The following is a 12370-nucleotide window of genomic DNA, read 5'->3' as shown; positions in this document are numbered from 1 at the left end:
GAATCTTTGGGGTGACGCAGGGTTCTCTGTCTGGAATCTTTGGGGTGGCGCAGGGTTCTCTGTCTGGAATCTTTGGGCTGACGCAGGGTTCTCTGTCTGGAATCTTTGGGGTGGCACAGGGTTCTCTGTCTGGAATCTTTGGGGTGACGCAGGGTTCTCTGTCTGGAATCTTTGGGGTGATGCAGGGTTCTCTGACTGGAATCTTTGGGGTGACGCAGGGTTCTCTGACTGGAATCTTTGGGGTGACGCAGGGTTCTCTGACTGGAATCTTTGGGGTGACGCAGGGTGCTCTGTCTCGATTGCGGTGGGAACCATGCCGCTGCGGGGTCTCAGAGGGTGAATTTCACTGTCATAAGTTATACCTCAGATATGAGACAAACGATTGAATCGTAGCAAAGTCCTGGACACAGATTGTGGCTCTGGTGGCACTGCACTGAGTGTCCATGCCACCCAACCATGCACTGGGAGTGGTGAGTTCTACGTGATGCTTGTTTCGCCACAGTAAGAGAAATGAAACAGCCCCCTTGAGAGTGAACTGACAAAACAGCCCCCTTGAGAGTGAACTGACAAAACAGTCCCCTTGAGAGTGAATTGACGGCCGCTTGGAACAGCCGCCCCGTTTCTTCTACTGCACAATCGCCCGCACCTGCGCCTACCAGCTGCCGCTTTCTAGTGAGGAGCCATGGTGCCTGTGTCACCGCCAGGATCAAGTGGGGAGGTCCCCACTTCATCCTCAGGACACGGCTCCCTGATGGTCACTTCCCAGCAGAGCAGGTGGCTGTACGGGCGACGGGAGCCGGGGCCTAGCCTGCTGGTGCCCAGCCTGCAGGTGCAGACCTCAGCCAGCCACCTGGCATGGAGTTTGCCAAGGACAGGGGCACCGTGCCAAGGTTGGAGCCTGGGCCGAGACCTCACCCTCAGCCTCAGCCTAGCCTAGCCTCAGCCTGCCGGCCAGTGGGCCTGGACCACAGCAGGGACCTGGACACGCCCCGCCCTTCCCCGCACACCGGGGCCTCTGAGTGCGTCTATGCATGAGTAGTAACTTTGGAAACACTTTGTTCAGCCACGTGATGGGGGCAGGGCGTCAGGAGCGTTCTCTTTCCACGACGTGCTTTGCTGCTGCAGGCTGTACAGAGGTTGCTAGTGCCCGAACCTGTCTCCTCCTCTGTCCCCACAGCCGCATTCCCACACGGTGTCCGCTGGCCACAGTGTCACCACCGCCTGTGCCAGAGACGGGTCCCTCACTGATAACCGGCAGGTTTAGGGGAACCATGTCCCCTCAAAGTTACCTTTTATGCCTCATTAAGCAGAAAATCAAAGCAGACCTACCACATGCATGCTCACTGAAAGCTGCCGACCTCCCCCATGCCCCACTCTGGGCTCCGGGCTCCTGCAGGGAGCCCCCTTTTCCCTTGTCAAATCTGATGGCCCAGGAGGCCCAGCTGCTGGCTGAGCAGGAGGGTCAGGTGCTGCGGTCGGCCAGGCCAGGTGGAGGCTTCTAGGGGCCAGAGATTGGACCCAGGAAGTGACTGAGTCTCAGGGGCGGGACCCCCACCCCCACCTAGTTCTCGATCCCTCTCTGCACAGTCAATGCTTGCTGGCCAAGTTCAGCCGTTCTGACTTCCGACAGCACTGTGAAGACATCCAGGCTCTCTCCTCCTCCCGTCAGCACCAAACGCTCTCGCCCACTTTCCGGAGCAGCCATGCGGCAGGGTGACCCCCACCCCGTGCAAGGCGCAGGCGTTTTTCCCGGGCTGACACCCCTTTCCTCTGGACCACGGCCACGAGATTCGCTTTGGTTCTGGCCATGTCTCTACACCGTGCATTTTGGAGCGATGCTCACAGTGGACGCGGCTGTGGCCTTGAGGGTCGACAGTAAGGTTTTATTTTATTTTACTTCATTTTTTGAGACCAAGTCTTGTTTTGTCGCCCAGGCTGGACTGCAATGGCACGATTTCAGCTCACTGCAACCTCTGCCTCCTCGATTCAAGCAATTCTCCTGCCTCATCCTACAGGGTAGCTGGGATTATTTGTGCACACCATGCCCAGCTAATTTTTTTTGCTGTATTTTTAGTAGAAATGGGGTTTCACCATGTTGGCCAGGGTGGTCTTGAGCTCCTGACCTCAAGTGATCTGCCTGCCTCAGCCTCTCAAAGTGCTGGGATTACAGGCGTGAGCCACCACAGCCAGCCTGACAGCCAAGTTTCAAATCTGAGCTGTGGTGCTGTGGAAAGAGTAACCTTCCCCCTGAGCCTTGATTTCCCCTTCTAAAACAACGGTCGATGGAACCCCATAGGCCTATTGTGTCAAGTCTACAGCTTCCATTTCAAAAAGCTCTGAAAATGGAAATGATCAAAAAAGAACTCATTTGATGGCAAAGCCTGCCCTGGAGGGACCAGAGGCTGGGTGTGGTCTTCGCCTCGCGTGGGTGGGAGTCCTCTGTTTCCCCAAACCCCAGTTCTGGCCCCTCCCCACCCTGGGCCTGCTGTGACTCAGTGTCACTCCAGTTTCCCTCCCTGGGGGCAAAAGCCTGAAGGGAGCCATGGCCTAAGGACCGCCACACCGAGGACAGGCTGGGGTCCTCCCTTGCACTCCCTTGTCGCCGCCTCTGTCCGTGTCTGGGTTAAGGGAGGCTCCACATGCCTCTGGCTGTGACATCTGTGAGTGGGGGTGTGCCCAGGTGGCACCCGGCCTTCCTGCTAGGCAATGATGCGACAGCCTGTCCCCAGCTTCCTGTCCCTCTCTGTGCCCACTCTCCGACAGGTGCAGGAGCAGCACAGGGACCCGGGTGCACTCAGAGTTCGGGACAGCCCGGGAACCTCCAATGCTCCAACTCTCTCTTCTGCTTCCAGAAAGGGTTACAGGACCTGACCTCTGGGGCACCCAACTTGTCCCTTTTGCCAGGCTTTCCAGGTTTTAAGACTGAAAGGGCTGTGTCTTGGGAATTGGAACGGTGAGTCCCATCTCACCTCAGTGAAACACACGAGACGAACTCTACAGAAAAGGAACGAGGGCCCCAGAGACCTCTCAGGGCCCGGGGCGGAGGGACCTGGGGACAGCAGGGCTGTCCTGGCAGGGCCAGGGTTGTGCTGTAATGGGACAAAGGCGAGGGCCCTGGAAACCCACACAGGGAGAGAGCTGTATGCAGCACCCCACCACAAATATGCTCATATATGCACACACATGCACACACTGCCACATGCATGCACACACACCACACATGTGCACACATGCACACATCTGCACATGCATGCACACACCAGTGTGCACACATGCACACACCAACACATGCATGCACACACCCCACACACGTGCGCACACACCACACGTGCACACATGCACACACCCCACACACATGCACACATGCACACACCCTAAATGCATACACACACCACACATATGCACACACATGAATGCACCCCCACATGAATACACACACCACACATATGCACACAATACACACACAACGTAAATGCATGCACACACACCACACAGGCACACACATGCACATACCCCACACACATGCACACACCTACACCACACATGCATATACTCCCACATGCATACACACACCCCACATATACACACACTTATGCACACACATGCCTGAACCCCCACATGCATACACACACATGCCACACATGCACACACCCCCATGCACACACACACAACCCACATGCATAGACACACCACACATATGCACATCCCACATGCATGTACACACAAATCAAGCATGCACACACATACCTACCACATATATACACATGCCCACACAGGCACACCACGTGGACACACACATACAGCATGAGTGTGCACACACACACACACACACACACACACACATACAACTTTGGGTAACATACTTGGGCAGAGAGAATTTTTGCCCCATCTGGCTTGAGGTTAGGCTCACGACAGGTGACAGGTGGTCAGTTGCCCCGCCAGGGTCAGCCTTTCCTTCCAGACCCACCAGGCCTTCCTTAAGCCAGATGAAACCGGCACCTACCTGGGCTGGACGCAGTGACCACGGCCTTGAGACCCAACGTCCATTTGGGATATTTTTTAAAGCATGGGTTGATGGTTAGGGGAGCAGAGTTACCCAGACAAGAGTGGGTGCCCTGTGGAATCTTTCCTGCAGGGGGGCAGGGAGGGCATTGAGAGAGGAAGAGGAGGCGGAGAAGGGGAGGGGCGGGGAAAGGAGGAAGCGGGAGAGCGAGCCCAGTGCTTTACCTCCTGTTAGTGCCCTGGAAGTGCTAAGGTGAGGCAGGAGAGCAGATGGTTTTGGATGCATCTGATCATCCTGGACACGCTGCTGATGTCACCACCCTGAGGGCGGATCCAGGGTAAAAGCAGGGGAGTGATTTTCTCCTCCTAGCAGGAGGTGAAGAAGCTTATTTCGGAAACCCAGATTCCCGAATGTGAAATCAGCATCTTCCCATTTGTCTATCTGTGGTGCTTGAAATGAAAGCGAGGGCTTCACCGACTTCTCTCAGCTGAGGGCCATGGGGACACTCTCTGGCAGGTGGGATGGGTCTGCCCAGGGCCTTGGTTAGTGTAGGGTCTGGAGGAGAATAAGCTTCTTGCCTCTGTTTCTTCCACCAGCAGCCTGGGCTTGAAGGCACTCACTAGCTCACAGTCGGTGGGTTTCTGAATCCCAGTCCCCAAAGCTGTGGGTGTGTTCATGTAGGGATCACTCATGCAGTGAGCCTCTCACCAGTTTGCATTATGTGGATGATGGCCTGGTCTCTCCACACAAGACTACACACACACACACACACACACACACACACACACACACGCCTTGGGTGGACTTGGGAGGAGTCCTGGTCCCCGCCCACACAGAGCCTCTTCTGTGCCAGGTCAGATGGTGGCTGCAGGAACCCAGCAGGTGCAGGCTGGGAGCCACCCCACGCGCTGCCCCAGGTGTCTGCTGGGCTGTGGAGGATGGGTTTGTTTCGGTGCATGAAATGTAGAGATCATTTGACCCTGTAACTTTGGTGTCATCCATGGTCAGAAAGCAGGAAGTGCTGGGGGCGGGGAGCAGCTCCCGATGCTGAGAGTACGCAGAAGCTCTGGACAACAGCGACAAAAACTCATCCCGTCAGATGCCTTGTGGCCATCAGAGAGCATCACAGGTCCTGTCTGCGTCTCGGGGTTCACAGATCCAGACCAGTGGAGGTCTCATTAGGACAGCAAGGGCCGCCCACATGTACCTGGAGATTGGCCTCATGTCAGCCCGAATCAGGGGGTCCCGGGAGAATGACTGACTGTGTGCTCATTCCTTTTGACAAAACCTGGCTTGGAGGCTAAACAAGGCCAGCTAGGAAGAGGTGCAGACGCTCTCTAAGGCGCACTTTAGCCAAGATCATGGTCCCGTCCCCTGGGGCCCCAGGTGGGGCAGGCATGCCTGGTGGCCCTGTGTGTCTCAGGCAACAGAGACCATTGGGACACCCATGTGCCACTCTGCACGGTTTCTGACCACCATGGCAGAGCCATGGAGGCAGCTTGGCTGCAAGGGTGGCTCTTGGAGGATGTCCACGGATGCCTGAGCAAAGACACACCAGGGAAGGACAGAGTTGGGGAGGCCAGGGGGTGGGCTCACGGACCCCTTCCATGCAGGCCCCCACAGGGGCTCCCCCTCTTATGTTAACTTCAAGGATAATTCTGACCGTCTTCCCATTCAGCTGCTACACAGCAGCTTTTACACACGTGTATCAGTAAATACGCCTCGGGCACGTCAGACTGGAAATAATACAGCATAAATCACCTTTTACAGCCAGGAAAGCACTGGAATCAAAGGTGACTTTGCTAACTGTTTGAACTTCTCTGCACTGCGGTAGCAAAGCTTCCGTCCGTTGGGGTTAAATCTGCAAATGCATATTGACTTTCTAATTTTATGAAGCAGAGCTTGGTTGGCATAGCGGCACACACTACCCAGGGTTATGAGTTCAAAGAGGTAATTGTTGGAGAAATGATTGAATACATCACAAATCCCTCTATTTCCATCTCTTCAAATGGGATGCCAAAGCGATTAAAGATTAAAAACATATCACAAACAAATTCACATTAGAAAATTGCTGTAATCATTCTCTGCTGGATTAACCAGGGTTTAGGAGCCTCTGCTTGCTGGTTCCGCCGGGAGGTCTTTCGGGAGAGATGGCGAAGCCAGAGCGGCTTTGGGTTGGAGTGACGGTTTGTGCATTTCACTCACCCTTAGGAGAACGGTGTTTGTCCTTTACAAAGGGGCACCTCTTTTCATGTTTCCATCCTGCAAGGGAAATAGACATGCATGTTTGGTAAATTAAGCGGTGGTAAAGCAGGCAGCTGGTCGTGGGCTTAATCACAAGTTAAAACAAAGTTCCCTGGTGAGTCTAGTGACAGCTGCGCACATGGAGAGAAAAATCCCCTCGTTGGGATGAAATTAACAACTAAAGGAAGCCGTGGAAAGCCTGCGTGCCTGGTCGACCAGGGTCTGTCCATGAACTTGTATGGGCTGGACGGGACCAGTGGCACTGCACCAGCCCTGGGGTGGAGCTGGAGCTGGGCAGTTCTGCCCAGAGATAGGAGGAGGGATGCAGTTGTAGGTGAGTGAATTTCTTAACTACAGAAAGCAAACCTCTTTGTAGCATATACCGGGCACCAGCGGAACCAAAAGTGCTGGGGCCACAGCGCCTTGCCCAGGAGGTGGGGAAGTCCTTGGTTTTGGGCAGGGACACTGCATGTTAAGGGCTGCCTTGTCTTGGGTATGCTGGCCAGAGGACATCCACATGTGCGGAAATGCAGAAGCATCTGTCTCTTTATGAAATGAAGAAAGAAGAGCCCATGTGAACCCCCATGTTTGCTTTCTAACCTGCTGGGCCCTCTACCTTTACTCAGCAATTTGGAAGGTCCCTGGGGAGGGAGGGAGCAGGCATGGCCATCAGTGCATGGAGACAGGAGTGGGACCTAGGTCAGGCAACCTGCCTCTACTGACCTCAGCAAAGGACTCTTACAGAGCCACTGGCTTCACAAAGGGCTTTCCAAAAAGAGGCCACGCCATCCAGAGAATGGGTCTTGGCCAGGCGCGCTGGCTCAGGCCTGTAATCCCAGCACTGTGGGAGGCTGAGGCAGGCGAATCACTTGAGGCCAGGATTTCGAAACCAGCCTGGGCAACATGGCAAAATGCTGTCTCTACTAAAAAAACACACATGAACTGAACGTGGTGGCACATGTCTGTAATTTCAGTTACTCCGGAGGCTGAGGCAGAAGAATAGCTTAAACTCAGGAAGCAGAGGTTGCAGTGAGCAGAGGTCACGTCACTGCACTCCAGCCTGGGCGGCAGAGTGAAACTCCATCTTAAAAGAGAGAGAGAGAGAGAGAGAGAGGGAGAGAACTTGTGTTGATCTGCAAGTCACTCAGGCAGCAGCCAGCAGGGCCCACAGCTTTCCTGTGTGGCCAATAGAGGGAGGCGGCATGGCTCCCAGACAAACCCTGGGTGGACTGGAGGACGTGAGGCTGTCACCACAGGAGGCTGTCACCATGCTGGGCTGCCTCTCAGGGGTTCGCCTTGTAATCTGCTGCCTCCTGACGTTTCCTAGGCTTGGGTGTGGTTGGCGCGTGTGAGGCTGGACGGGTTTGTCGGTCCCGTGATTCAGTGGGTGCAGCCTCTGCCTTTCCTGCTGCCGGCTTGGACCCCGACCCCAGCCCCAGCTCCAGTCCCCACTCTGGAGAAAGCCTCGGTGAACCAGGACTGAAAGAGAAACAGACGTTTCCTATTTGCGCAGCTCTAGAATGGACTCCCTGAGTCCCTGACATTTCCTGGTTATTATTAAACAAAAAGGCAAGGAGAACTTTGTACCCTTGGCGTTTTCACAGCGGAGAGCTGCAAAACCTGAGGTTGGCAAGCCACGCGTGGCCACTGAGCTTTGAAGTGTGGCCAGCCTGAACCGAGCTGGGCTTTCAGTGCAAAACACATGCTGGAACTTGAAGACTTGGTGCCAAAAAGTAAAGTATCTAACAATTTTAAATGATGACATGTTGAAAGGACATTTTGGATGTGTTGGGATCAGCATTAAAGTTTTCAAGAAGAATAATTTCACCCGCTTCTATTTCCTCTTTTAATATGGCCACTTGAAAATGTGAAACTCAACTCACGGCCACACTGTCTCTGTACAGCAGCACTAGTCACAGGGGTGGTGTGAACACCTTGGTTCTGGGGACACGGCCTCCCAACGCCCACAGCCTGCATATCGCTGCCTAGGTGGGAATCCATGGGTGAGCATCTTAGCCAGACATGGTGGCTCAGCCTAGAACCCCAGCACTTTGGGAGGCCAAGGCAGGAAGATCACCTGAGATCAAGAGTTCAAGACAAGCCTGGTTAGCATGGCAAAGCCCCATTCCTACTAAAAAATACAAAAATTAGCCAGGCGTGGTGGCGCACATCTGTAGTCTCATCTACTAGGGAGGCTGAGACCCGAGAATCACTGGAACTGGGGAGGCAGAGGCTACAGCGAGCCAAGCTGAGATCATGCCACTGTACTCCAGCCTCCGTGATGGATCGAGACTCCATGTTAAAAGAAAGAAAGAAAGAAAGAAAGAAAGAAGGAAAGAAAGAGAGAGAAAGGAAAGAAAGAAAGAAGGAAAGAAAAAGAAAAAAGAAAGAAAGAAAGAAAGAAAAAATAACAGCAACAAAAAACCGGTGAGTGTCGTGAAAAAGCTGGAAGCCACGTTGCAAGCAAAGCTCTTCCGTGTTTGATCCCTCCTGAGCGCTGGAGGAAGGCTCGCTCCTGGTGGGCACATGGTGGTGACCGAGAGGTTCTTTCCAGGTGGCCCCAGACTTTCTCCACACAGTGCAAGGTCACAGCCACCGGAGAAAACATAAGCAGTCCTGCGAGTTTCTTGGGAGCCACAGGCTTGCTGGGGCACCCGCGTGGGTTCTATTTTGCTGCTCTCCAGATGAGGGCAGAAGGCCATGGAGGGCTGTGTTGTAATGGGAAGGTCCCTGGGCAAACGTGAGACAGGCCAAGTGACACTGTGATAGCCCAGGGGGCGTCAGGAGTGGCCACTGTGGAGAGGGCCACCTAGTTCCTCTCTGAAACACCACAGTCCCGCTCAGGCAAGAGAGAGGCAGGTGGACATTTTGCAGAACTGTAGAAAAACAGCTTTGTCATGTAAAAAAAAGTTTAAGTGTAATTTAAATTTTTTATTTAAATTAAGTTTCCAGAATAATTTTTGATTACCGAAGTGGTTCTTTCAAAACTTATATTCCACCCAAAGAGAGAAAGAGAATTTTCCCCCTGACTCTTGTCACTATGATTTCACACATTTGCTATAATAAGTGGCTGCATTTGGATCAGTTTCAGCACCTCAGAGACTCCTCAGGCTCTGGTTTAGAATGGACACAGTTATCTGAAAATTGAAATTATGATGAATTCAGTTACAAATGAAGACTATTTCATTTGGTATTAAAATTTAATATGATTTTTTAAAAATAAATGAAAATAAAATGCTTTACTCTGAATATAAATGATGTGCTAATGTCTCTGATTTTAACCAGAATAAACACCCCTGTTTCAAATTCTGAAAGCAAGTAATTTATTTAAGATCACCCTGCAAGTGAAGGACATTTGAGTTTCCAGCTTTCCTATCTTAATTATCTAAAAGGGATCTGAAAAACTCAGCTTTCCCAACTTGCAAAACTGACAAACTAGTCTGTTAGGGGGAAAAGAGGCAATGAAGAAATAAGGACAGAAATTAGCAGAAGCCAGTGCTAGGCCTGTGTCTTTATGAATAGGACTTAATCTCACACTTCATCGTGCAAGCCCCGCAGGCCTTCTGGAACGCATTAAAGTCAAACGTTGTGGACCGGCGCTTGCAGGCGGCGGCCTCTCCCCTTGGCGTTACGGACAGCTGAGGAAATTGGGTTAATAAAGCCCGATGCTGCAGCGGGGCCGCGGGGCGCTAACCGGCGCGGGCAGCTGCGTTCCCGGTGTGCCCTACCCGGCTGTGCGCGGCGGCTCGCTGGGCCCCGACGGTGGCAGAGCTCGGAGCTGCGCTCTGCATCTCGGTTCACACCCGGCGGGGCCCCGGCAGCTTACTCACCCGTAGCCCGGCCTCCTCCCTCGGAAGCGTGAGGGGACCGGTGGGGAGGAGGCTTTGCTGGACACCAGGGCTACGTGGGGCCTTCCCTGCCACCCAGGGTGAGGTAGGGCGCGGGCTCTGAGGACCCCTCTTCCACGCAGCCCCCTCAGCAGAGGCCCCGCAAAGTGGCCTTCCTCCAATTCCACCGCGCGGACCATCCAGGCAGGGGATGGCGGTGGCAGGGGAGGCCAGGGGGCGTCGAGGGGACAAATCCCGCAGACTTCGAGGCAGCCGGCAGCGACGACCGCTTCCCTCGCTTCTAGGCAGGTAAGAAAATAAATAGAATAAACTCCTACATGGAAAAGGCGGAGCGCTCTTCGCCCGGGGTCCTCCGCGCCCGCGGTCCAGCCCCTGTGCAAATGGCCATGGTGGGATCGGCTCGTGCGGAGTCTCGGAGCCACCGAGGCGGGAGGTGCCGGCCGGGCGCGCGCGTGGTCGGGAACACGCCAGGCAGAGCGCCGCCCCACAGTTTAGCCCGAAGGGCCGACCGGAGCGTCAGCGCGAGGACTGCGAGGATCACGACCGGCCAAGTCCGGCTTTGCTCCGTCCCCACCCTCCGTGCGCCTCCGACCTCCTGTCCGGAATCTGACCAGAGCCCGTACCCGCCGCCGCCCTGGGACCCCGCGGTGGTCTTCTTTTGGGGGCGAGCGGCAGTGCCCGAAGGATGCTCCACCCACCCCGGTTCCTAGACTCGACGGGTCCCGACAATGCCCCGTGGGCGCCGAGAGTTCCCGGGCGCCGAGTCCAGCGTCCGGCTCTCGGGCTCAATTCCGCGCCCCGACTGCCTTGGCGCTTCCCGCGGCACCCAACAGCTCAAGGGGCACTGGCTGGAAGCCAGGTCCTGCCGCCTCCTCTCCGCCTGCAGCGTCCTTCCAGGCCTCTCCTGTCCGGGCGGGTGACAGTCGCAGGGGCAGTCGGAGGACGCGCGCGGGAGAAGCGCGGCACCCGGGTCACGGCTTCTCGGTACAGTGTTTGCAAAGCGCCGAGGGCGTTCCGGAGAAGGCGGCGCACTTGTCAGGGCAGGGTCCCAGCGCCGCGCCCGAGGAGAAAGGGCACACAGAGGCCTGGCCGAAGGGCGTGAGGGGCGCGGCGGTGGCCACGGGCGCCGCCAGGCCCTGGCCCCGGTTGAGGAAGGCCACCAGGCGCCGCATCTCGTCCAAGGCCTGCGCCTGCATGAGGATGTAGTTCTTGGCCAGCAGCAGCGTGGCGATCTTGGAGAGCTTGCGCACCGACGGGCTGTGCGCGTAGGGGATGACTGCCCGCAGCCCGTCCAGTGCGTCGTTCAGGTCGTGCATGCGCCGCCGCTCGCGCGCGTTGATGCTGAGCCGCAGAGACCGCTGCTCCCGCGGCCGCCGCCGCGCGTCCCCCGCGCCCCCAGGCCCGCGCCGCCGCCGACGCTGCTCGAAGGCGTCGTCCTCGTCGCCGCTCTGTTCGCCGCTGCTCTCAGCCGCCGGAGCTGGGGCGCGCGGCGCGGGAACCGCGGGGAGGTCGCCGCCCGGGCCCGGAGCGCCGTAGCCGCGGGCCGCATCGGGTCCTCGGGCCGCCCCGTAGGCGAGACCTGCCGCTGCCGCCGAGTAGCCGTGGCTCAGCGCCAGGTACGCCTCCCCCGACAGCGACTTGAGCTCGGCCATGGCCCTGAGGCCTGGGCTCGAGGGCTCGCCGGGTGGGCGGGCGCTCCTGCGGCTCCCGGCTCTGCGCGTCCGGCCGGCTGCCCGCGGGTCCCCAGCCTTTGCTGCCAGCCGCCTTCTCTGCCTCCGCTTTCTCTCTCTCCTCCACCCCCTCCCAGCCGCGGCGCGCAGGGGGCGGGCTCTAGCTCCCACTCGCTCCTGCTTTGGTTTTAAGCCGTGGCGGCCCCCGGTGGGACTTCGCCGCTGTCCAATCGGGGGGGGACCGGGTGACCGCCTCTTCCCCGGCCCGGCTCCACCTGCGCCGCGGGCGGGCGGACCGGCCTGGGGTGGGGGCTCGGGACCTAGATGCACGGGGGGTGGCGGGGCCCCAGGGCCCTTTTATTTGCTTCTCGGCACCCAAGTCGCCGCCTTCTGCCGCCCTTGGGGATTGCTGTCACCAAACGCACGCGTCCACGTGGGCACCGGCCTCCGTCTGCCTTCGAGTCCGACCCTAGCGCAGGAGTCCGAGGCGGCACGCAGGGGCTGGAGCTGGGGGTGTGCAGCACCAGCGCCAACTCCCTGCCCCTCTGAGGGCCGCCTGGGGTCGGGGTCGGGCTCCTGGGCGCTCTGGTCCAGCAGCGGCGCAG

The 12370-nt window shown here is 56.8% G+C and overlaps 1 protein-coding gene across 1 annotated transcript; it reads right to left on the bottom strand.

Annotated features, from left to right (window-relative positions):
* Positions 1-9144: 9144 nt before the first annotated feature.
* BHLHE23 (basic helix-loop-helix family member e23) lies at positions 9145-11780 on the bottom strand. The gene has a single exon (XM_032257072.1). It carries the CDS (start codon positions 11745-11747, stop codon positions 11067-11069), a length of 681 nt encoding a protein of 226 aa, XP_032112963.1. The 5' UTR covers positions 11748-11780; the 3' UTR covers positions 9145-11066.
* Positions 11781-12370: the final 590 nt, after the last annotated feature.

Source organism: Sapajus apella, unplaced genomic scaffold, assembly GCF_009761245.1.
Source record: "Sapajus apella isolate SASKATOON/1434 unplaced genomic scaffold, GSC_monkey_1.0 scaffold96, whole genome shotgun sequence".
Classification (NCBI taxonomy): Eukaryota; Metazoa; Chordata; class Mammalia; order Primates; family Cebidae; genus Sapajus; species Sapajus apella.
The sequence above is the reverse complement of the archived record's forward strand: the minus strand, read 5'-3'. Positions and strand labels throughout refer to the sequence as shown.

Bases quoted from the DNA above. Each gene is read 5' to 3' on its own strand.
- BHLHE23 (XM_032257072.1), bottom strand. From the start codon at position 11,747: ATGGCCGAGCTCAAGTCGCTGTCGGGGGAGGCGTACCTGGCGCTGAGC.